A 26,721-nucleotide genomic window follows, 5' to 3' on the forward strand; every position below is an offset into this window, starting at 1 on the left:
TTTTTCAGTTAATACTTACATATTACATTATTTACAGACAATCAAACATATTCTAATTACTAAGAAGTATATCTAAGAGGTATGTATAGTCACACTGTACAGTGGTCGCAGTGCATATCGGAACATACCCTGAATGCCTAGTGTTTGTGACGCCTGGCAGAAATTTCTAGCAAAACTGGTTCGTGTCGCTACATCTGCTCGCCTCTATTATAATTCGTGAACTCAATATTCAATAAGCCCAGAGAGTGAAACTATGGTGTAATATGAAGTAATAACAACAAACATAGTTCAAAGGTGTAAACTAAAAGCTCATAATTTTATTTGATTATTCAGAAGTGAATCCTAAAACAAATCTACACATATTCTCTCTATACCTACATAAAAAAGCAACGTGACCGATTTAAAAAAAACTTCATCAGTATAATGTTAAATTTATTATTTGAGTTGGACTTTTATAACAATAAGTCCTTTTCACCAGTGAGAGGCTCCTTTGTACAGGATGCCGGCTAGGTTATGGGTACCACAACGGCGCCTATTTCTACAGTGAAGCAGTAGTAAAAATTACTGTGTTTTGGTCTGAAGAGCGCCGTAGCTAGTGAAATTACTGAGCAAAGAGACTTAACATCTTATGTCTCAAGGTGACGAGCGCAGTTATAGTGCCGCTCAGAATTTTTGGGCTTTTCATGAATCCTGAGCGGCACTACATTGTAACGGGCAGGGCGTATCAATTACCATCAGCTGAACGTCATGCTCGTCTAGTCCCTTTATTCATATAAAAAGTCCACAAGTCCATTCACATTATACACACATAACGATCGTTAAATCATTTGCTGTTATAAATTAAAAGTAAAATTACTAGTTTAAGTATAAGCCAAACAAAATTCCTTTGTTCACTTCAGATTAGTGTAGATTTTCTACGAAATACGAATCATATATCAAACAATTGCCGCGTGTTGATGATAGAGGTCGCGTTCTGAGCTGTCATGCGCAGTTGTCATGACAATGGCGTTCATTGCCGCACACGTGACCTTTAGTGCGGGGCGCATGTTGTCTGAAAACGTTAATCTATATATGCTACTATGCTTAGGGCCGATTTTTCAATCCTCAGTTAAACAACTAGATAAGAGAAATTCGACGGATAGCGCAATTTCGAATTTTTCAACAGGCAGATAGAAGTTATCCAACGAATTAAGACTATATCGGGTGATTATATTTATCGGCCCCTTTGAGAGCCGGTTAAGAGCTATCGGTGGGATAATTAGGACGTGTTTTTAAGTTTTTTAGGCTGTATTTGTAGATAAGTCATTCCCTAGTTATAAGTGTATTATCTATGCTCATGTCAAAAGATCTAATTACTATCATCTTTTGACGACTACACACGTAATTTATGTTATAACTATCTAATATAGTAGAAATTATAATATAATGGATATTTTTGAGACAGTTGACGACTTCGCGAATGAAGAAGAAATCCATTTCCTCAACAACAACGTAAAACAATTTAAAATTGAAATAAACTGAACAAATAAACGAGTTAATTAGAGATTTGTTGTTATTAATTGTTGTGATAAATGTCTAATGTCAAACAAGCATCATTTGACCTTTCTCTGTCTTATGCGTTAAATAATATATATGTCCATCTCGCTTGTACGTATGAAGTGTGAAGTTGCTTCGACAATACTACAGACATTCTTTGGATAAAAAGCGATTGAAAAATTCAAAACTTTTAATCGTTAGATAAACAGTAAGTTAATTTTATTCTCTCGATAGTTATCTGGTGATTTATATGAAGATTGAAAAATCGGCCCTTAATATGGTATTTATAAAAATCAGTCGCAGTCTCAGGCCAGGCCCACATATATTCATTCATTTATACTTTAGTAAAACGGCGTGAGTCAATTACAATATGAAAGTAGGTAATTTTGTTATTTAACAGTATATACCTTCTTATGTATAAAAATAAAACATTGATATAAATACTTCTTGAGTACAGTCGTTGTGAGCGAAGTGATGCATTTACACCACGCATAAACCGACACAGGTTATGTCAATATATTATTTATTATAATTTCGCTAAAAATTAAAGCTAACAATTATTAGTGTTAATAGATTAAGTTAATATTTATCAACATTTTAGAACTTTTGACTAATGCTAATTGCTAGCCTAATGAGTGTTTATTTAAATGTTTAAATAAAACTAAATTAAATGCTTACTATTATAGCCACTTTTTACATAAGGTAAATTTACCTTTTTTATTATTTAATTATTATATTTACTATTTTATTTAAATGTGTAACACTCGCGTTAATCACAGAAAAAATAATATGTTTAGATGTTCTTCATATTGAGCTGATAACAATCACCCTAACAACAAATTGAAAACATAAATTCATACGGTGTGTATTTGTAATGTAAATTTCTATAGATTATTATAAGGATAAATAGACTAGTCTCATTTCTTTAATATATCAGAACTAACTAACTTGTAGATAGCTGTTTGGAAACCTTAGCAAATTACAGTCGTATTTGATTTACATTATCCGACAGTAATTTATCGATAAATAAACTCAACAAAGAGATCGATAGCACGCTGCGCCTCACTATTTTCTTCTGAAATAATAACTAGTCAATACGATACGGGCCCGATAGAGTACAGAGTGCTACAGAGTACAGTCACCGCTGTGTGCTGACTGCAGTTTGTCTGTTGTTGTCGACGGAGAAGTGTCTCGTCGAGCGAGTAGCGGGTGAACCGGACTGTTTTTTATTTTTTAAATTTGGCGTCTAGCCATTGTATGGGTGAGTTATTTTACTTACTATTTTATAGTACCTATTTATGAGTAATTTTTATGATATTTTCTGTAATATTGGTAATAGCCAGTGTATAAAGGGCCAGAGAAAGTATTGCAGGAGCAATAATAATATGGTGAAAGACGACTGTCGTTGAGTAGAAAACGTTTTATGTTTTCTTTATAACGTAATAAATTTATATGCCGGTTAACTATATCAGCTCTTAGGACTATAATGGTAATGGTTTTATTTTTAAAACACTAAACGCAATTATTTTATAAGAATTTTCATACAAAAATCATAAATTAATAAAAATATCTATGGTAAGCTGGGACAATTTCTAATAATATATACGAAGGGTTGTATGGGCTAGATTTATTAATAATTATGGTTTGAAAATAGCCTAGGCAAAAACAATGGCCATGTGTCAATACCTAACATATTGAGTTATAATTATTGTCAGATTAAATAGCAAAGCCAACTCAAGGTTCTATAGAACATTGTAATAGTACAAAAAAAAACAAATTTAAGTCTTCCACTTAATTTATAATGTTTATTTAAATACCTTGAAACGTAATTGAAACATGCAGTCCTTTCACTTTCATTATCCCTAATTGTCTTGCCATAAGCCATAGGCAATAATATTTTTTTCTACTTGTACCATTACTAAAAATGTACCTACATAATTAACTATGTGTTTTTTTGTGTTCTCTTTGTTCTTCTTTCTTTTAAATTTATAGAAGGGGCTTTTCAGAAGAACCCCTAAAAATACTGAACAAGTTTTCTTTAATTGTGATTTCAATTTTAATAAATTTTGTATAATACTAAAGTAAGTACCTATTTAGATCATTACTAATTACATTAATGTTTACGTGCATATTATGCTTGAATGTCTACGGCAATACCCAGATTAGTAATTTGAAATTTGGAACAGCTTATTCATAACGGAAGGATGTGATAATTAACAAAGAATGAACAATGGTGTTTTTGTGTAGAAATATCAACCTTTATGGTGGCGAATGGTCCTTTTTTATGGGCCTTTGTTCAATGAAGTCGAAGGAGTATTCCATTTGAATAGAATTACAGCCTTCGATCATTTATACGTCTAGATAGACTATGACAGTTGTGAAAACGTCAAAAAAATGACATTAGATCTAGTTAGTAGCCTCTATTTTGAGTAATTCACGCACACTAACACAAAATGTCATACAAATCGCGAGTGTAAGACGTAGCTTTTTATTCTGCGCCTGGCTTTTCTAGTCCAGTCATTATAGTATGTTCACCTCGGAATTCGAGATACCCAGCTGTAAGTCTGTAAATACTTGTATATTGACGCCCTAAAAGTTGTCTCAAAACCTACATATGGTAGGGTGTAAGCAACTATTAAATTTCAAGGTCAAAGGTCACAAAAATCGTTTTTTTTTGCTCTTTTTTTGGAAATGTCTCATTTCCTATGGGTTTTTTGCTATTTGTATTTATTATCAATATTGTAGAATACAAAATTCTCTACAAATTTTATTTCCAAAAATTTTTTATACGGTGAACCGTTTTCGAGATAGAGGGCGGAGAGCGCGCGGTCACAGCATCACTTCAGGTCAACCGGTGCCTCCGGTCGAAAACGCGCCATATAATATAGTTGATGAACTATCGATAAATCAATGATTATAAATATTTGTCAATTTATATTAACTATTATATTATATTTTATCATTTTCTTTCGCATTTGAGGAAGAAAATTGTTCGGCCCAGAGATTATTAGAGAGTGGAACTCAAACCTTATTGGCAGTATATAATGCTCCGAAATCGGTAAAAATTCTCGATCATATTCGTTATATGCATTACGTCAAGTCTACAAAACTTAATAAACCTGTGCAGCTTTCAAATATTCCACCAACAAGTGCAGCTGCTCATCAACATTTCAACCGTGAATATTATCAAGTTCAAACTTGGTTAGGGCATGATTTAGAACCTTAGCCCAACCCCATAGGGCTTCGTTTTAATCATTACAAATAGGTATTTAAATAGTTTTTTTTGTAATCAATGCAAATTTTAAATTAACGAAGTAGTTTATTTTTTTAAATTAGCGGCCATTTTGAATTTCACCATCTTAATTTGTAAAATTGTTTATAAATCGAATATTGGTATAAAATATTATTAGAAGACAGTAGACACGTATAGGAGTAGATAATGTTCGTTAAAGATAATCTTATCCAACTTGATATTACACAGCTATTATCAGATAACAGAATCTATCTGATAATAAACTCACTTTTTCCACTTTTTTTAAAAGTTGATGTCTCTGAGAATTATTTTTAATGTCCATTAAATCGCTGCCACCGCATCGGAATTAAATTATAGTGCGCTGAGAGAGAAGAAACATTTAAAAGTTGTACAATATAACTAATATTAATATTCTAATTTAATATACATATAGACTTCATAGCATTAAAATGCGTGTTATTTTATATTAGGTTTATGCATTAAAGTTACTTTTTTATAATCTATCATTTATTTGACCTGACGTTTCGTGACCTTTGCAGACTCGCCTTTTCAGGCAACTGCCCTTGACAGGCTGGAGTCGAGATTTAACGTGTTAATCCTTTAAAAGAATATATTAAAATAAATATTAGTAAATTGTTAAAGACAATCTAGTCACAGGTTGTTTGTTGTTTAGATAGCCTGGTATTCTCTTTGTTTTTAATAATAAACAAAAAGGATACCAGTGTGTGGAAAGGAAACTGATAAAAAGATAAAGGAAACATAAAAACTAATAAAAAGATAAAGGAACAAAGGATAAACGAAACTGAGAAAACGCATAATGTTTTTTTAATTTGCTGGGTTTGATAATAAAGTATGGGTGCTTTATTACTTTACTAGCTGAAGCCCGCGACCTCATTCGCGTAGATAAAGGGTTTTTAAAAATAATAAGCAAGTTTGAAGATTATCTAATTTTCTATTCCAGTTCCGGTTCCCGTTTTCGCTCCTGTTCCCATAACATATTATATAAATCTTATTTCGAGGAAGATTGCTATGGCAAACTAAACTATTGGAATAGTTATAGCTCATGGATGTGCATTTCAATTTTTCACAAATCCCGCGGGATTAATGGATTTTTCCGAAATAAAATGCAGCCTATGTCCTTTCCCAAGCTCTAGTCTATCGCTGTACCAAATTTCATCAAAATCGGTGCAGTAGCGGTCCGACGTAAAAGCGTAACAAACAAACTTACATTTACATTAATTATAATATTAGTAGGGATTTAAGTGGGTTTAAGAGAACATATTTTGTTCTAATACGGAGATAAGAGAGTTTATTGTTAGATATTTATTCATTCAGAAACAAACAGTCATAATATACATATTATTACTAGCTGAGACAGCAAACGTTGTATTGCCGATATTAAAATCGCGATACAAAAGTAACTGTTGATTGTAGATGGGTGAAAATTTGAAGTTGTATGTATTTTTTAATGCTGACTCATAATCAAACAAATTTAAAAAAAAATCAAAAACCACCACCAGACCACCCTTAACATTTAGGGGGATGAAAAATAGATGTTGTCCGATTCTCAGACCTACCCTATATGCACTCAAAATTTCATGAGAATCGGTCAAGCCGTTTCGGAGGAGTTCAATGTTTAACACCATGACACGAGAATTTTATATATAAGATTTAGGTTGACAAAGAGATGTTAATATTAAATTAGACCTAAAGTTTCCTTATTTATATTTTACCAGCTGACCCGACAGTCACTGCTCTGTCAAAAGAAAAAGTCCAAAGCCATCGGAAATGTGTAATCTTATTTAATTAGTTAAAAATGAAACAAAACCGTATTTCTGAATGATAATACCCTTCATCTGCCGTTCGTTGTTTGTAGTAGGCAAGCCGGTGCGCGGGAGGGTTGTATCGCTTAAAACAATTACATGGTATAAAAGAGTAAAATATCTAACTTATTTCAAATAACAAGATTAATATTGTATTTGTATAAACAGCTGTTACATTACCGCTTTATTGCCAATTTTTACAAGTATTAAGATGGATATAGTATCTTTCCCTTAAGATTTTCTGTAGACCTAAATAAGATACACAATTCCATCATAAATTATTCAGTTATATCTCAAAGGGCTTAGACAGTGTTTTCGTTAAGAGCTCCCAGACGGCTTATTTTATCTGACACCTCTAAAAATATCGTTAAAATTACAAAAATGAAAACAAAACTTAAGAAATTGCATATACATACTAAAACCTTCGTCAAGAACCACGCTATCCATTGGTGAAAGAAGCATGAAACCGGTGCTGTAGTTTTTGGGTTTATCGCGAACAGACTTTGTTTGATAATATTATGTAGTGATGACAAATTAAGAATACACGAACAGCTGAGAAAAGAAAATATATAAAAATTCAGAAAGGTACAAGTTCAAAACTACATTTCAAAAAATTTTGTGTCGTCAGCATATAAAAGTATGTTAGAATTTTTTCTATGATCACTGATATCGTTAAAATACAAAATAAAGAGTAACGGTCCCAAATGGGACCCTTGTGGGACTCTAGAAGGTATAGATTTATAACGCGATGTATAACCCACCTAAGGAAATAACTTGAGAACGATTCTCTGTGTAGTATTGTATCCAACGAAAAAGATAGCTGAGTATACCAAGGCGATAAAGCTTCTGTAATAAGGGCTTATGGCATATTTTGTCAAAAGCCTTAGCGAAATCAGTATACACAGCGTCAACCTGTGCGTTATCATCTAAAGCAAGGTATGTACAGGTGACTGTAGTTGTGCTAGATTTTGCAATACAGACCCTGTCTTGGCTTTTTTTATGAGAAAAAGTGACGAGCGGATCATGAAGTTCACCTGATGGTAACATGTCCTGGCCATAATAATGCTCAAGATTTTTGATAAGTCACTTTGAGACATGTTATTATGACTATACTATATAGAGCTCAGTAAATTCACTAGCTACGGCGCCCTTTAAATCAAAACACAATAATGCTACCATTACGGCGTCGCTATTAATCACATCAGGTGTAAAGAGCTCGGCGCGACACGTGCGAACATTACGTAACTAATGTGGAATAATAAATACCTAGTCTAGGTAACTAGATAAGGTATTAATGGCTATATTTTTATTTTTGTTAAACATTTTTTATTATTTATTAATTTATATTTACTGCCACTTGGAATTCAGCTCAAATACCTATGATTCAAATTTTAATTTACATGTTTATCGTTCACGATAACTGCGTTAGATTTCACGTTCCTATACACGTGTTTGATAAGAATTTTACACGAAAAACCCACACAACGCAATCTACCAATTTTCCGAACTTACGTCATCCGTAGCGAAACATACACGAGCATGAAATATGAGCTATAGAATTTCTTTTATGTAGAAATTCTTTTTGCTTTCTTGAGTGTAGGGTAAAAGAGGGTAATGGGGGTCACTTAAGCGAGAACTCAAATAAAAATCCAATTATAAACAAACTATTTATTGCATCCGCCTTTAAACATTATTTACTTAATTAACTATTATTAGAAATGATTTTCAGACACTTTGGATATTATTAAAGTTTAAAAAAAACAGATTTGACTCCCATTACACCGACATGGGGGTAATGGTAGTCACCCTGGGGGCAATCGGAGTCAAACAAAGTCTAGCAGACATAACCTTCAGCTGAGTCCCACCCAGTGCATTCCGCGTGAGCCCATAGCCCACATGAGTTGCATCTGAACCACATCTCAATGTCTCTTCCAAAATCGTTGCACACCAGGCATCTGTTTCCAGCATCTTCTGCGTCGTCATCTTCATCGTCCTGGCATAAGTCGTCAGTGCCAGCATCTGATACAGAAGTTTCGTTACTTTAATAAACAAAACAATATGTCTCACAATATACATACTAGAGCGTATTGACAAACAATTAGGTGTGCGAGACAGAACATGAGAACATCTGTAACGGAAATACATCAAGATAGAAAAGGAAAGCGAATCTAATCTGTCACTGTAACCGAATTTGAATGACATGTCGTGGGCAATCAGCCACTCTTGAGTCTTGGCATTAGCTCTTTAGTTTGGTCTGCTTCATGTTTTTTTTTTATTTCCTTTATTTAATTATCTTAAAATTAAAGTTATTATATATTTCTAATATATTATAAAATTCTTGTGTCATGGTGTTAAACTTTGAACTCCTCCGAAACGGCTTGACCTATTCTCATGAAATTTTGAGTGCATATGGGGTAGGTCTGAGAATCGGACATCTATTTTTCATCCCCATAAATGTTAAGGGTGGTCCACACGTTTTTTTTAATTTGTTTGATTATGAGTCAGTATTAAACAATACATACAACTTCAAATTTTCACCCATCTACGATCAACAGTTACTTTTGTATCGCGATTTTAATATCGGCTATACAACGTTTGCTGGGTCAGCTAGTTACTTATTTAATAAAATGCTCGCATGATGCCTTTATTTATTTACGGTATGTGTGGATTGATGCATCTACTGTACTCAATAACTCCTGTGTTTATAATTATTAAGTAATTTTTTTTTTGACTTACTCGTGTTAAGTCTTTTAGTTTTTGAGGTTTGAGTATTTTTGTTGCGTCACTTTGCATATATTGTAATTGAAATGATTTATAAATTGCATTAAAAATAAGAACTTGTAACACTTTGCTCACTCCTCTCTGAGGAAATCTGCCTTCTGAATGAGCTGTATGAAAAAAATTACATATTTGATTTACCTATGAAATAAAAATATTTTTGATTTGATTTTGATTTGAGTATTTAAAATATTAAACAACTAGCTAAGACACACATTGACAAATCAAAATGTGTCAAGGATTGTCGGGCTGTCAAGGTATCATCTAAATACAAGTATATTCTATGTCTATGGTTATTCCTGAAATTTGACGAGAGATCTCGTCAAATTTCTACTTCGCTCTCAAGACTTAAGATGTAGATAACGTCTGATATATAATAATAGAATTATCTCTTCGTAAACAGCTTTAACAGTTTTCTTCATCTTCGTGACGTCAAAATAATGACTTCAACCTAATGTCATTAATTTCTCATTAAACACACGTTCGGAATCCACAGACCCAATTACGTGTAATATATTTGCACGTGTGGGTCAATGATAGAGTTGTCGTCACTCGTCAGCCGATTGCAAATGATGGCCTTACACAACGAGATGTTGGCTCACGTGTGGAGTGTGGCGATGGAAGGCCATTGACACAGTAGCCCACATCTTGTTTCGTTGTCTCGTGCAACAATACGTGACGCCAAAACTGGAACGGAATTATGATCTATTACAATATTCATTGTTTCATTTCTGTGCTGTTTATTATACCCAGGGTTATGCACACGTTATACCAAGACTCATTTATAAAGGCAAAAGTCGGCCAAGAGCGCTTTGATACGTAATTTAATAGTCGATTGTTACGTAGGTCACACTAGAGGTTTTGTGTACTTAACTTAAAAAAACAACATGTCATAACCAAAATATTTAAAATACGCTTTTCAAAATACTCTCTATTACACTTTAAGCATTCGAACCATTTTTTAATTATTAAAACAGGAGGACCACAGATCTGAAGGCATGTTTTCTACGTGTTGATTGAACGCTATTACTGCCTCTTCGGAACTGGTAAAAGCGAAACCTCTCATCAAATCTTGGATTTTGGGGAAAATACAGAAATCACAGGGTGCTAGGTGGACGCTATGTGCAGGATGGGTAATGAGTTGTAATTTTTCGGAAGCTAAAAATGACTTAGCCGATTCTCCTTATGACCCATTCACATGATTGCTGTTTTGTTTCGGGTTCAAAACAATAAATCCGGTGATTAAGCAAGGTGCTTCTCTGCCAAAAAGCATTTTGAAGACGAGCGGCACAATTTTGCGGAGTTAAACAATTTAAAGAAAGAAAACGAAGAAAGAAAGAAAAATATTTCACTAACTCACAGGATACAATTAATATAAAAAGGTAAAAGTACAAAACAAACCGAAAAAGAACGTATTTAAATAGTAATTGATTTAATATTGGAGAGTTCCTGTGCAGTGAAGGAAATGGCTCACCGACTCAGGATTATCTGTGACACGGCCGTGGCTACAGCACTGATTTTTATTGGAGATATACAGTGCGCTCGACATATAATAAATTCCTAATGATTATATAAACATAAATATCAATACAAAAAAGTCGATAATAATATATTTAGATGTTTTAAAATAAATCAAATCAAATCATCTTTATTTGCAAGATAAGGTAAAAATAAGATGTTGTTGGCTTATAATTAAGAGGTGCTCTTATCCTAACCCATAAGGCATGCAAACTTATAGTGGAATACATAGTCAGTTCACGTTTTAATTTCTGTAACAATTATAATATACTGTACTATACTAAAAAAGGTATACATCCCAAACAAACTTAAATTAACATCAATCATACAATAGTTATTATTTCATAGGCTTATTCATTTTAATTTATAATATAATCTCATTAGCTACACAATGATATTGTGTTCAGTTGAAGTTAATTTTTATTATTTACTATTTTATCGTCAAGAAATTCTTTTAATGAGTAGTATGCTTTTTTTATTAAGTAAGATGTAAGTGACTTTTTAAAGTAGAATATATTTTCGCGCTTAATATTGTCAGGTAACTTATTGTAAATTGTTGGTCCCATGCAAAAGATGCTGTTTCGATACAACTCTGTTCTGGACTTCAAAGGTCGTAATTTGTTGTCGTTTCGTTTCGAAATAATTAGGGTTTCTTATTTATTGATGTTATTCTTTACCATAACTGCTACTTCATAAATATATATTGATGGCATGCTAAGAATATTTAATTTAATAAAGTGAGGTTTACATGATTCTGTTGCTTTTAGTGAGCAGACAGATCTGACACATTTCTTTGAATAATAAGTAGCATTCAAAGAAACAAATTTGAGAAAGTTAATATTTTTGTTTGGAATATTCACGCTAATTATGACAAATTAGATTACGCTTTGTGTTTAGAAAATGAATAGAAATAGAATCTGGGCTCAATATTTCAGAACAACTTGAACGGAATTTTAAATCAAATATTATTAATACTTATCTAGTCGAAGTCGAGATTTAACTAACTAAGATACATGTTAAATAAATATGTAAGTATATGTATTACAAACTATATAATATATATATATATATAAATATATATATATATATAAATATATATATATATATATATAAATATATATATATATATATATATATATATATATATATATATATATATATATATATATATATATATATATATATATTACTAAATGATCGGACAGCCTGGGACTAGATTGTGATTGTTTTATAGCGACTGTACAATATTGTATATTTTTATTGAAAAGAGCGCAAAAAAAAGAATGCTGGGAGAGTTTCTTGCGCCGCTTCTTCTCTCTCAGAGCGCCATTTGTTTCCGAAGCGGTAGTAGTATCTAGTAGTATAAGAAATGACATCAAAAAGAATTCTAAATGAATCAATTTTGAGAAAATAAATGCCTTTTATGCCTTTGTACACAATGACAGTAATAAATAACTCGTCCCCCAGTGAAATTTCCAATAATAATATATAACTCTTAGTAAAAAGGTATGATCTAATCAAGTACACAACTCAAGTTGTATGCATGTTCATATTACAAACATAAAGCGGGTTGCAGACCGAAAACTAAGCTATACCAAACCTTAAATAAGGAACCCAGGCTAAGCTAGACATAAATAGACATATCAATTAGACAGTCTGGTATGTCTAGATTACTTATTTCCTCCACTATTCTTTTCCATATAACACCCTTTTTTTAACAATTTTAATAAATTGCTCCGTATTCGCTACAAAACAACCATGACAAAGGACACTGGACAGCTCGCGTGAGGAGAAGACGGGAGAGGCTTAGCTTAACTCATGTAGCTGCACATTGGCATGCACAACTTAGCTTCGCATATTTTAGTTAGCACACTTATCTCACTTCGCATAGTTTGCGGTATGCACACAAGTATGGTAAACTGCGTTAGCTATGCGAGCTAAGGTAATAGTTATTTATGCAACTGTTGTGTAATAAGGGTTATTAAAACACGAATGTGGATTTATCATTGATAATAGTATCACATGAGTGTTTTAATACCTAATTATCAACAGTTGCATACAATACTTTATCTACACCCAGAATATGAATCCTCTATAAGATTCTGAAACAGTTAGCTTACTGCTAACATTAAAACACCAGTCCTAGTAGTAACCTAATATCATTCATTACTGTTTATATACTAATAAAGTAGGTAAGTATTAATGAAACACTTATTTATTTTTGTAGTAATTTACATTTTGTATAGTGCAATAATTAAAATTCACTCGAATATAATGTTCATTTGCAGCGTTTAAAATGAATCGCTCATTTTTTGTAAACAAAGCAATAAAAAAATGGCGGCGATTCGAATAACCTTTTTTTTTTACGGCGCGCGACGTTCTGGTAGTGTGGAACGCGCGTAAACGAATATGTTCTTTTTTTGAAATTCATACAGAGACCACGCATCGAGCAATAAGAATGTGGCTGTCTGTTGAAACTCTTTGCGCATGAAGGGATAAAAAAACAACATAGGAGTGTTGTTATGAAATTCAGTACAACATTACAACTCTCTTTTGGATGATGTAATGGTTATTAGAACATTGGGTGGTTTAATGTTGGCAATAAGCTTTCAGAGTCTTTAATAGAGGATTTAAAGCATGGGTGTAGATAAACTAAACTAACTATGCTTAGCTCTTGGTCTGCAACACGCATAAGAATGGCTAAGAATATTACGAAGTTATGTTTGCATTAACGACTAATTATCATCAAATAATGTTGAAAAAAAAAAAAAAAAAAAACGGTTATATTAATCATTAAACCGAAATTTTGTTCATTTTAATTGGTTTCTTAATTACCTACTGAAGTAATGATTATTTTGCTGCCATTACCCGAAACTAATTACTTGCGATGTTTCTTTATCTTAAATGATTCAAAGTAATAATTAAATACGGCGTTTCTTTTGTCTTTAGTAAGCCAAATTAACAATTTTCTAATGTTGTTTATTTTGTCTTGAGCTCGCAACTGGCAATTATTTACTGTAGGTATTTCGTTTGTTTTGAGTGATCCACTCCTCAACGAAGGTATTATTTCTCAATTAGTAAACCTTAGATTAAGGATTGGTCTCCGCTGCGTTCCAACTAGATACCGCACAGAACTATAGCTTTATTATTACGGCAACTATTAGATGTGCTTGGCATCTTGACACTCAATGGCATCTTTCAAACTGTGTAACATACGCTTCGTGTTATTTTACATGAAATTAATAAAATGCAAAATACTTACTGATGATATGTGATTCTAGTGTCTTTCTTATTTCTTGTAGTATTATTGTATAAAAGTTATACCACGCAACCCGGCATTTTAGTTTCAATTATTAGCAAAGTTTAACAGAACATGTGGCACGGCAACGTCACACATTGTTCGAGACTGGCACGGGTACGCCCACTTGGGCGTAGTATTAGCTGCTGCACTTTACGACTACGCCTGCTGTATCTAGTTGAAGCGCAGCGGAGACCCGTCCTTAATCTAAGTAGTAAACCTTATATTTTTATTTCGTTTTGAAGAGCCTATATAATATAGGCCTCAAAGAGAACAGATCATTCTGGTAAGGCTTTTGTTATCCTCATAAATTTTCTTAATTTCGGACTTATCATGTTCTATATTGCTACTTCGATCAAACTGTGCACTGAACAAATAATAAAAAGGACAATTAGCTATTCGCCGACCAGCAATCTTATCAGCGTAAGGCGCTCCGTGGTGATCAGTTTACTCACAGCAGCTACCGACTGCTCTCATTCACTATTTCAGCTCATATATAGCTTTAATTTAGCAGTAATTTAAGACGACACTAAATGCCAACGACCATGAGCGATATTAGTTCACGGCTGCCGGCCCGCCATCAATGTAACAAAGCCAATATTTTCAAAATTCTTGGGTGCAAAACAGTTTATATGCTTACAATCCTCGTTATTCACTACTAATCTGAATAAATGAACCTACACAAAAAAGTACAAGCTATAAGAATAACTTTTCTGAGAGAAGTACCAAAAAATGCGTCACGCCATGCCAAAAAACTTGTTTAACTTCAAAGAAAAGTAGGTAGTTCAAAAAGGCTCGGCAGTGTTAACTATAACCGCAACAGCAAGCATTAGCAACCTACAAATAAGACTTAAGGATATGTGTTACAGGATTAAGTAGTGTTCATAGCTCCACATGCTATACTTTCACCACAAAACTTGTCTAAAAACACCATGTTTGCGTGTTTTCTGCTTACTCTTCGCCCTAATAAAGTCATAGTTCCAGTACCGGATTGAGCAAACGCGGGGCCCTCAACAAACTATTTCAAAGAGCCCTTGATCTGTATTGGAACTTGTCGGTTAACAATCTAACGTGGATTGTCTGCAGGAAAAGTTGTAGTTTCACGTTTTTGTGACATTAAATCAATTTAATATACCACATCTTAAGAGCATTCGCTCAAAAAATTACGGTCAGGCAGAGATATTGACAAGGCTTAAATATACGGGGCCCCTTTAGGCGCGGGGCCCGTAGAAATTGCTACTGTTTCTTCGTGGTGAATCCCGCACTGCATAGTTCAAATTAGCACAATTGTTCCCTATCTAGTATGACCGTTCACAAACTTTATTTTATTAATTTTATCACACTGTTTGTTTTGTGTTACGAATACTCGCATGACTATTGTTGTCAAAACAAGCCATTGCGCTGATCCGTGTCACATTTTTAACAACCGCATGAATGTTCCATTGTTTATTGTCTCGTGTCTCAAATAAACTAACAATATTAAACGCTATTACGGAGAGACTATCTCAGTTGTATGTGCTGACTTTTACATAAGCTGTGACCGAATATATGCAACTATTTGCAGTTAATTCAAGTGTCGTGGTAATTTTTCTGTTGTTCTTACATCTGTTTCAATTCACAAAATGATATTTATTTGAATTTGCTGATTAAAGTTGTCCCTTTTTTCCTTTTATTAAGGGATGAGATGAGAAGGACGTTCTGGCCGATGGTTATTGATACCCATCCCATTACAATGCAGTGCCGCACAAGAATATTGAAAAACCCAAAAATTCTGAGCAGCACTACAACTGCTCTCGTCTCCTTTGCCCAGTAATTTTACTAGCTACGGCGCTCTTCGGACAGACACACTATAATGCTTACACATTACTGCTTCAAGGCAGAAATAGGCGCCGTTGTGGTACCCATAATCTAGTCGGCATCCGGTGCAAAGAAGCCTCCCATTGGTAAGTAGTAGGTGTGTAGTTGTGGATTTAAACTACATTTCGGATACGATTTCCGTGAATTCCGTTCTTATTGAGATATTTATACTTAAGACTTAAGTAGAAGAGAAATATTATGTGACACGTACGCCCGTTTGTCCTCCTTTACCTTAAAAAATAAACAACAGAAAATACGATTAGTAGAGAATTTTGCTTTTAGAATTAGTGAACAATTGTTCGATAAATAAATAAATTATGCTGATGTTCAAAGGTTGAATTATTTCGTTATCAGAGTTAGTCAAATTTGCACTTTTACAACTCATTCGAAGTCAATAAACTATTTAACACCGCCCTGTCTGTACTGTGTACAGAGTCAAAGTACTGACGAATGAGATCGTTTCCGGCATAAATTTTCACAAAGCGCATTCCTGTGTGACGTCACACGTACCTAAATATAACCCCACCGTCTTTACGCACTACTAGACTGGAAATATAAGACAACTAGCTGACCCGGCAAACGTTGTTTTGCCATATCAAGTATAATTCACGCGATAGTTTTATAAGTAATAAAATATTGCCTATATTATAGCCTGTACATCATTTTGTTCTATTGTCAATAGTTTTTGCAGCGCACGCAAAAACAGGTTTTCGATTTTACATTTTTTTTATGTGTTACAAAATAGCAATTTTATTACGGATCCCTAATTTTGAAAAAAAAACATAGCCTATAGCCAAATCAGATCAAGTGCTGTTCGCCTTCCTCGATAAATGGACTACCCAACACTGAAAGAATCATTCAAATCGGACCAGTAGTACCAGAGATTAGCGCGTTCAAACAAACAAACAAACACTGCAGCTTTATAATATTATTAGTATATTAGTATAGATTAAATGCAACCGTGTCCTTTAGCGCGGTACAACACTTTTTTATGATTGAATATATCGAATTCGTTCGATCGAATTAAAAATGCTTCAAAAGGGTACAAAACTTTCTTTTTTCCCCCTCTTTTTATGACATAAGGGTAAAAGGGATGGCAGTTAAACCACGCCTCTATAGATTCAATTTATTTTGAATAAATTATGGACATATCGTCTCTCAAAGAAAAATTTAAAGAAATAAATATTATGAATTATTGTTGAATTTATGAACATTTAATATACGTTCACAAAAATCGTCACCATTTTGCTCTAAATGGTGATTTTCATTATTATAACACTAGAGACTCTAGTAGGCTTCATAAGATACATAATAGCTTTAAGGGTAAACGTATAAAAGTGTATACCTACTTTTATAATAAAGTCCCAGCCACTGTTCAGGCATTATCTATAAATAAATTAAAAAGTTATATTAAAAAAATGGCTCTGTTATAAATCCTACCACTCCACATCTGAATATCTAAGTGATCCGACAGCCTGGGACTAGATTATGATTATTTTATAGCAATTACACTACAATATTGTATATTTTATTAAAAAGAGCGCAAAAAAGGAATGATGGGAGAGCTAGAGCGCCATTTGTTTCCGAAGCGGTAGTAGTATCTAGTATATTAGAAATGACATAAAAAATAATTCTAAAGGAATCAATTTTGAGTAAATAAATGCCTTCTATATAAAGACAGAGTTATTTTATTTCAGAGCGTGAAAAATTGTCGTTAGTCGTGTCAGAGAAGTGGGAGACGCTCGCGAAGAGCGATCTGGCCAGTGACCAAGCTGGAGACGATGTGCGACTCAACCCAGGGGCGGAGGCTGAGGCAGCGACCCCCACGGTCGGCCGCTGGGGCGCAGAGTGGCCCAGTTGACTCGATCTGCTTCAGGGCGCGCTCGACTCGCCCGACACACACTTGACCGCGCCGCTTCCTCCCGCACGATGGGGGTCCGCTAGACACCCTCTCCAACTGACCCGCGAAACTCACGAGCTCCTCGCGACGAGGGCCGAAGCGGCGCTGAGACACCTTCTGGTCACTGACAACTACGACTCAGTCAGTAACTTCATCGCGCTCCACGATGAGTTCGCCAAATCAGATCAAGTGCTGTTCGATGTGTTCGAAAAGTACGCGCCGCCGATAAGAAGTCAGAAACACACGTGTGTGGGCCTGAGTATCGAACTGATTCGACGATGGCGGGTGCTGGAGAAGAATTTCCGCGGATACGCCGGCGCGACGATGCTGGCGTCATGCGAGGAGGCTGTGGTCCACGTTGAGGAGTACGTGGGGGCGGGGCCAGGACCGGATAGCGTACCAAACGCAGAGAAGGAGCACGTGATGGTGTGCGTCCAGGTCGCAGTGGACGGGAGGCCGGGAGTGATGTTGGCAGACCCCGGCTACCACGTGCCCAGGATAGTCACCGTGATGGCCGACCGGGCCTACCCTCACACAGGTACCTTCAAAATATATTTATTTTAACCAGTGAGAGGCTCCTTTGCACAGAATGCCGGCTAGATTATCGGTACCACAACGGTGCCTATTTGTGCCGTGAAGCAGTAACGTGTAAGCATTACTGTTTCAGTCTGAAGGGCGCCGTAGCTAGTGAAATTACTGGGCAAATAAGACTTAACATCTTATGTTTCAAGGTGACGAACGCAATTATTGTAGTGCCGCTCAGAGTTTTTCAAGAATCCTGAGCGGAATAGCATTGTAATAGGCAGGGCGTGCTAATTAACATCAGCTGAACGTCCTGCTCGTCTCGCCCATTATTTTCATAAAAAAATATTATCTTAACATAACCACAAACTGTAACCCCCTAACTGTCAAAAGTTCCAAGTGTCGTTTCTAGTTACTAGTGTACAAATATGTGAGAGTATATTTTATTAGAAATAGTTGAGGAGGCAATAGGCACTTACGAACTACGAACACAGCACATAGATATAGAATATAGATTATTCTTCTTAATTTCTTACACCTACTAGCCTGCCCTAATCCCGACATTACATGAAAGAACTAATATACCAACCCAAAACATATTTCGGCGTATAATTCAATTGGTTTTATTCCACCAGGCTGGTTCCTCCAATCAGATGAACCACAGTGCCGCAAAGAGTACGAGTACACCTTCAATGTCCAGAACAGCGGCTACGTGGAGTGGAGAGAGCGGCAGACCAGGGGAGGAAACGTTAAGCTGCAGACATCCCTGGTGTACGTCGCCAAGCCTTACCTGGACGCGGTCAACGTTACCGAGAGAAGGAACCTTGTGTATAACTTCAGGTTAGAATATACAAAGAGAATGTAAATACTACGTAATAAGAGGTGGGACTGCCTGAGTAATAATTGAAATTTAGTTTAGTATGAAACGTGCAGTCATTTGACGTTAGTTTGAAATATTAGTAATTACAGTTTCGCGAATGACCACGAACAGTTGCTTAAAACGTAGTGAATTTCAACTTTATCCGTTTTTTACAAGATTATAGCCGTCATCTCTCAATCTGTCAATGACTGCACGTTTCATACAATCGAGTGAATCGCTTTTTTCTTAGAGAGTTTCGCTAGGCTGAAAATGTGCTTATTTTTTTTAATCTAACTCAAGGTATTGAAATAAATTAAATATAGCCAACTAAGCTATTTAGAATCGTGCATACCAATATAACGACTAGCCGAATGCCGTTTTCACTGATGTATTGCGGCAGGCTCCCTTAAATAGATATAGTATGTGTTTGATTCCAATATATTCGCAAATAAACATCTAAGTTAGATAAAATAATAATATGCTGTGATCTACAAACACAAAGCCGCGGGTGCTCGCTAGTGCCTATACGTATGACTTTTCTATTAGTAAAATCTTAGTTTAAGGGACTGTTCCACAATGTCGAAGTAATGTTACAAATAGACTATTTGCTACTTATCTATTGAATAAACATCATTTGCGTTCCACAATGTACAAATTGTGTTCCAACAAATCTACCAAGTAGGCGCCATTTAAATTATATTTTTATGGATGCAGTTGCATATCACCAGTGGGAGATACCTTTGCACAAGATGCCGGATAGATTATGGGTACCACAACGGCGTCTATTTCTGCCGTGAAGCAGTAATATTACTAAGCGGAAGCGTTATTGTCTTTCGGTCTGAAGGGCTAGGCTATTGAAATTACTGGGCAAACTAGACTTAACATCGTATGTCTCAAGGAGACGAGTGCAATAATTGTAGTGTCATAAATAACAAAAGATATCATACTTATGTCTTATTCTAGCCTTTGTATGAACTTTTTTTAGGAGCCTTCTGTCCCGCGACCAAAAGGGTCATCTAAAGGCCGGGTTGTACTTTCCCGTAGACGGGCGGGGCAAGGACGCCGTGTTTACGCTTTTCATCGACAACGGGGAGCAGCACAAGACCAAGTATAAATTCAACATGTTCACAGATACAGATAATGTAAGTACTGGCTAAAATATCTTATTTCAAAAAGTAAATAAGTAAGTCTTCACCCCTACTCTGTCTGTACCAAAGAGAATGTAAACACTACGTTTACTCTGTACTAAAAGCAACATGTCAAGTGAAACAGCACCTACATAATTCTGACAGCGGGGACTGTCCGTATGTTGGCCATTTAGAAAAAATATGTCCCTTCGTAAATATAATTAGTGACACAATTAGATTATAAGTTTACTAACAATGGATACCAGTTATCTGAAAATAAAAGTTTTACTATTATTTATTATTATTATAATTCAGTTTGAATCTGAAATGATTTTTTTCTATATGTAACAAGCTTTGAGCTAAAAATTTAGAAAAAAAAAGGGGTGAATTTTTTTTTATTGCCAACTACCTTAACGTTACATAATACGTAAGCAAATTTGTAAATTGAGAAATATTATTATATAATTTTATTTCATACTAAAAAATAATACATTTTTATTTCATACTAAAAAATTATATTTTTTTTATTTCATACTAAAAAATTACTTTTTTTTTATTTCATACTAAAAAATTTTTTTTTATATTTCATACTAAAAAAATACAAAATAATTTATTTTAAGGCGTTGGAAAAAAAATCTCCACGGCGGGGAATCGAACCCCGGTCTCCCGCGTGACAGGCGGGGATACTTACCACTATACTACCGAGGATCACATGCATGTTAATGAAATTATGGATCATATTAGTGAAATAAAACACCTAATTTAACAACACCTAGTTTAACACATTATAATTAAGCTAGGTTCATATTGTTGTGTTGGGAGCACTGGCCTGTATAAATACCACTGGACAGGCTGTTTCATATGTTTGACAGCAATTTTTTGTGCCTATTTGAAGCGCCACTCGCGAGCGTCCAGAGAACTAAATTTGACGTATAAGTAATACAAATGGCTGCGAAGGAACGTACAATACTCTGAAGTATTTTCGCATTTTGAATTAATTTTGTTCCGTGTTATTTATACTTTAAGAATCAACGTAATAAAGTACACAATTTTTTTGTAAGTTGTTTCCCACCATCTATCGATGTTTGCTGAGAATATCATCACTAGTTTTAATACCGCAGACTCTCGCTACATAGCCAACTTAGCTACATAGCGATTTACACTAGGGGCAGTTGAGGCAAGTGCCCAGGGCGGCAAAATTTTGAAAATTAAAAAAAAAATTTTTAGTCTTCTCAAGATTGCTCAACTTTAGATTGCGAATATTTAATCGACCAATTCGCAATTCAAAAAGTCAGACGTGTTTGCCTGTGAAAAAATTAATGTAATATAATTATTATGAGTCACCCTTAGTGCCAAATTTATAATTGTTAGAAAAAAAACAAATATTTATTAATGTTTTTAGAATATATAACATATAATATAGTTTCTGCAATAAATAAGTTTTAATTTCAAAATATCTATCAGTACCTACGTCGGAGGTACGACATGTAAAAATATTCAGTAGGTAGTTACCGACCATGTAGCAGGAAATAGGTTAATCAATCAAGAGTTTATTGAGCGCATGTATCACATTATCACGTCATTATTCTTTGTTTTCAATTACGTTACCACATGTTTACCTTAGACACTTCCTGGAACTAAGACGAGCAATGTTTACTCTGAAAACTATAACTCTATGACGCTTTGTTTAGCACAATTATTTAACGACGGAAAAACTGTAATAACAAAACATAAATAATTCTACTCCACATAAAATTTAAACATAACATCGAACGAATGCCAATAACGCTCTCTTTTCTCTTACACTCAATTTCGTTCGCGCGTTAGTTTGTTTGAAATAATGATTAGAATGCTTTATTAATTCTAGTCTTACTTGTTAACAACGTAAATTAATATCAACTGTTAGTATTAATTAATTAATTACCGATTTCGAATCAATTATTTTGGTAAAATTGACAAAAAATATAGGACTTATTTTAATTATCCACAGATACCAGAATCGGTCAAAGACGAAGTGGAACGATGCAACACCATGATGAATTATAAGGCTGGTGAACTTCTTGGCATAATCTGCAAGTTAGCTGAAGTGCTCGCCAATGAAACATTCGTCGACCAACTGCTTGAAATCAACGAGGAAATCTGCCGGCTGTGCCTCTAATATTCACAAAATGGCGACCAAAACAAAATGGCCGCCCGCAAGCGCAAAAAAGCCCTAATATCTAACATTTTCTTTACAATATTTTTATATTGGGAATTGGTATATTAGATAGTTGATCACATTTATTTAATCTAGTTAGTTGTTGTAGATGTTTTTGTCATATGCATCTTCATTGGGTGTTTTTGGTCATTTTATTTTAACATGATAAATTAAATCTGAATTTAAATTGATAATACCTAAATACTCGTTAATTGGATTAAAATTTTTAGTGATTTACTGTTTTTTTATTTTTTTACCCATGTAAATTCATGCGGCAATTATAATTTATTGAAATGAAATCTCTGCTCTTTCTCGTTTGCCCCCCTCTTATATAAAAATATTCAGTCAATGTTCGTTATCTTCCCTACTATTACACAGGGTGTTAGAAATCCTGTACTACATCTTAAGACGTAGAGGTATCAAGTAAAGAGAACGTATAAATATTGATTTTCAGGAAATGATCACATAAAAAAAGTGAAAAAAAAAATTATACAAGAGTCGCCAACTGTTGAACATCTTCTATGATGTTGAGAAAAGTCATGAGAATAAGTAAATTGTGATTTGCAGTGACTACCGTACCATGAGTAACTTAGCCAGGGCGCTTGCTTGCGTACCATCAGGTGTTCGTATTTAGGCAACACAAAATTAGTTGCGTGTTTTCATGCGAGACAGGTTTTCAACACGGAGTTGTCACATCTCAGACAAGTTCTTTAAATCTAACAAGTACTTTCCTAGTAAAAACCACATGTGTCGTAAATACCAGTGGGAGGCTCCTTAGTCCTTAACACAGGATGCCAGCTAGATTATGGGTACCACAACGGTGCCTATTTCTGCTGTGAAACAGTAATGTGTAAGCATTATTGTGTTTGTCTGAAGGGCGCCGTAGCTAGTGAAATTACTGGGCAAATGAGACTTATGTCTTAAGGTGACGATTCGGCGCAATTGTAGTGCCGTTCAGAGTTTTTGGGTTTTTCAAGAATCCTGAGCGGCACTGTATTGTAATAGAAGTATCAATAACCATCATTTGAACATGCTGCTCGTCTCGTCCCTTATTGACATGGCTAGGCGTCAACATCTTATCAGTTTTTACTTTCCCGAAAGGGTGGTTTTGACTTTAATAAGTGATGTCATATCGTATTTTGAATAAAAATATCTATTAGAATTTGACTATACAATGCTTTTATAACAACCCTTGAATATTAGGGTGAAAAAAAAATATCCCATCCAAAAAAGAAAACTCTAGCCTTTTTTTTCAAAGTTTATCTACTTTATTACAGTACTTAGGTGTCATTTTACAAATTAAATTTAAGGTTAAACCAAAATTTATAGTTTTTTGGTTCGTAAATCTTGATATGTCTTGTTCAACTCCAAGGTTGTGGCTTCATCTTCAGGATCTAATTTTACAGTTGATATTCTGCTCAACCCCAATAATTGCATATTATTAGGATATTGACTTGAGATGTCGCTCTATCAAATCTAAACAATTTTAAAGTACACTTTAGAAATGAGAAGTTGTCTAGATGTGCCATTTTGTTCGATGACTTTTTGCCATGTTCCCGAATTACTGTAGAAATTTTAGGACTTCTGATCAAAAAAACCCGACATGTAGGTAGATATAGTAGTGTTCTCTGGATGTTAACCTGGCACTGACTAAATCAACAATTTCTATCTCAACTGCTTGGTTTATTCTCATGTTTTTGGGTAGTAGAAAACGAATCAATGGTAGGGATACCATTCCTTCATCGATACTGGTATCGAATCAAAGTATCGATACCACATTCGATGTATTAAATTATTGTTGATACTTGTGAGTACTCAATACCTACCTACTCATAAAATTTTTAACAAAATGATTACATTCATAAGCGAGGCTAAGACAGATACGCAAAAGAGAGATAGAGAGAAAAAATTTATAAATTTAGAATCATTTATTATAATTTAAGTTAATTAAATAAAAAAATATGAATACTATGTAATGCCTCAATTTTTCTTGACGAATAGGGGCGCGGCCGCAGGCTGGCTCAGGTCTCGGGCCTGAGGCGGATGGCGGCATTGCGAAACCAATCAATTCGATACTTGTAGTCAGTATCGAGAGTTGCTAATAATCGATACTGAGTACAGGTATCGAACGAAAGTATCAATTCCTACTCATTAGTAGATATTAATTCGTCCCTACCCGGCGGTAAAATGCTTATAATGAACAATATGTAGGTACCTTAATCCTACATATACACAGCATCGCCTTATTTCGAGTTACCAGTCTGTGAAACCAGACCGACTGAACCCAACCTATTTAGGACGTTATTTTCGTACTTGATTCCCTTTCATCAGTTATCAATCAAAAATTACGACTCAATAAAGAATCGCGAATAAGTACGTAGGTAAATGGTTTATTAGGTTTCTTTCAGTTTATGTGTGGCAACCTAGATATAAGAGCTTCTTGTGTAGGTACCTTGCTTATTTAAATGGGTCAAAACTGTTTCATGGTCAATTTATGGCCGTTCCCAATATACTATCTACAGATAGACTTAAATTACTACCTTCTACTGTCAGTAATTAGCTGTTGATAATATGAATCTGTCCCAATATACCCGATAAGTCATACTTATCGCCTTATATTGGGACGCGTAAATTACGATTTCCAAACAAATTTCTATCGCTGGTAAGCTATACGACGTCCCATTGACAGTCAGCGTGTAGGTACGGATAAGGTGAATTACCTTCGATAAGTTCATTGGGACAGAAAAGTCAACGATACTTAGTTACGATTTTTATCTCAAGTAACAGATAGACTGAATATTGGGAATGGCCGTAGTTAGTTATTATCTTGCACCTTTTTAAAAAATGGCATCCATTTTATCTGTAACAGGGCGACCAGAGCGAGGTGTTTCTTTGTGCTTGTTCTCGTTGAGTCACGAAATATCTCACACAGTATAATATTCAAGTGTTTACGTACAAAACGCCGGGCAGGTTCAGCGAAAGTAGCGGTTATAATAATAGTCTTTATTAAAAGCTAATAAACCCAACACAACGTATACATTTAAATTAAAAACTAAATAAAAATTGCCGATGGCAATAAGCTTATCATAATTCACATTTTGTCCTCACTCGTAATGATCAGGCAAATTGGTCGTAAGTACCTGATTTATCAGTGCTATTTTTTGTTCGTCTCCCGGTGCACTGAGTGCAGTGCAGTGCTTGAAAATGGAACAGTTCAGATCCTCCGCCAATGTACTGAGAATCTCGTTACTAGAGGTACGGAAACGATTCCAAAAATATGCTGTTCGTGATCTTATGATCGCGAAGAAGTCTGGTACTACGGCCTTAGTGAACACTTCCGACGCGCTGCCGTACCGTGGCAACTTTATCAGGATACGATACGCGTCATTGTATTGCACTCTGATGTTGTTGACAGCACGCCTGGTGGACTTGACCCAAAGTGGACGTGTATAGAAACAATCAATATGCTCTAAACAATGTCACCTTTACTTCGTCACTGCACTTTGCGAAGCGACGTCCGAGCGTGTTGCAATATATTATGTTGTTATAACAAACCTATGATGTTGGTTGTGATACACGTGTTTATATATAATCTTAATTTTTTTTTAAATCATGAACCCAGTTCAATACAAAAAAATTGATCAGTGCTGCTGATGGCTTTTCGCCGGATGATAGTTCAAAGTAGCGATGACTATCGGCGGCCACCTCAACCACCTCGTACCAAAAATCTTAATTTTTCTCTCTTCTTCTAATTTAGAACTGACAACACAAAAAAACCCACAAAAATGGAAGAATATAGGTTATTTTTTAAAGAAAATAAGGGACGAGAAGATCAACACATTCAGCTGATGGTAACTGATACGCCCTGCCCATTACAAATGCAGTGCCGCTCAGGATTATTGAACCCAAAATTGTGAGCGGCACTACAATTATTGCGCTCGTTACGTTAAGACATAAGATGTCAAGTCTAATTTTCCCAGTAATTTAACTATCCCCTTCAGACCGAAACAGTAATGCTTACACATTACGTACTCACGGCAGAGATAGGCGCTG

General features: G+C 34.7%; 1 protein-coding gene and 1 non-coding gene across 2 annotated transcripts; one reads left to right on the top strand and one right to left on the bottom strand.

The window, feature by feature from the left end:
- Positions 1–17,924: 17,924 nt before the first annotated feature.
- LOC126973747 (uncharacterized) lies at positions 17,925–22,905 on the top strand (the record flags this gene model as incomplete). The annotated part of the gene is made up of 4 exons (XM_050821069.1): positions 17,925–18,501; positions 19,121–19,325; positions 20,330–20,486; positions 22,462–22,905. Coding segments are annotated over 4 exons (1,107 nt in total), but the record flags the coding sequence as incomplete, so codon positions are not given.
- Trnad-guc (transfer RNA aspartic acid (anticodon GUC)) lies at positions 21,108–21,179 on the bottom strand. Its single transcript has one exon. It is a non-coding gene; the product is annotated as a tRNA-Asp (tRNA).
- Positions 22,906–26,721: the final 3,816 nt, after the last annotated feature.

The sequence above is a fragment of the Leptidea sinapis genome, chromosome 30 (genome assembly GCF_905404315.1).
Source record: "Leptidea sinapis chromosome 30, ilLepSina1.1, whole genome shotgun sequence".
In the NCBI taxonomy this organism is placed as follows: Eukaryota; Metazoa; Arthropoda; class Insecta; order Lepidoptera; family Pieridae; genus Leptidea; species Leptidea sinapis.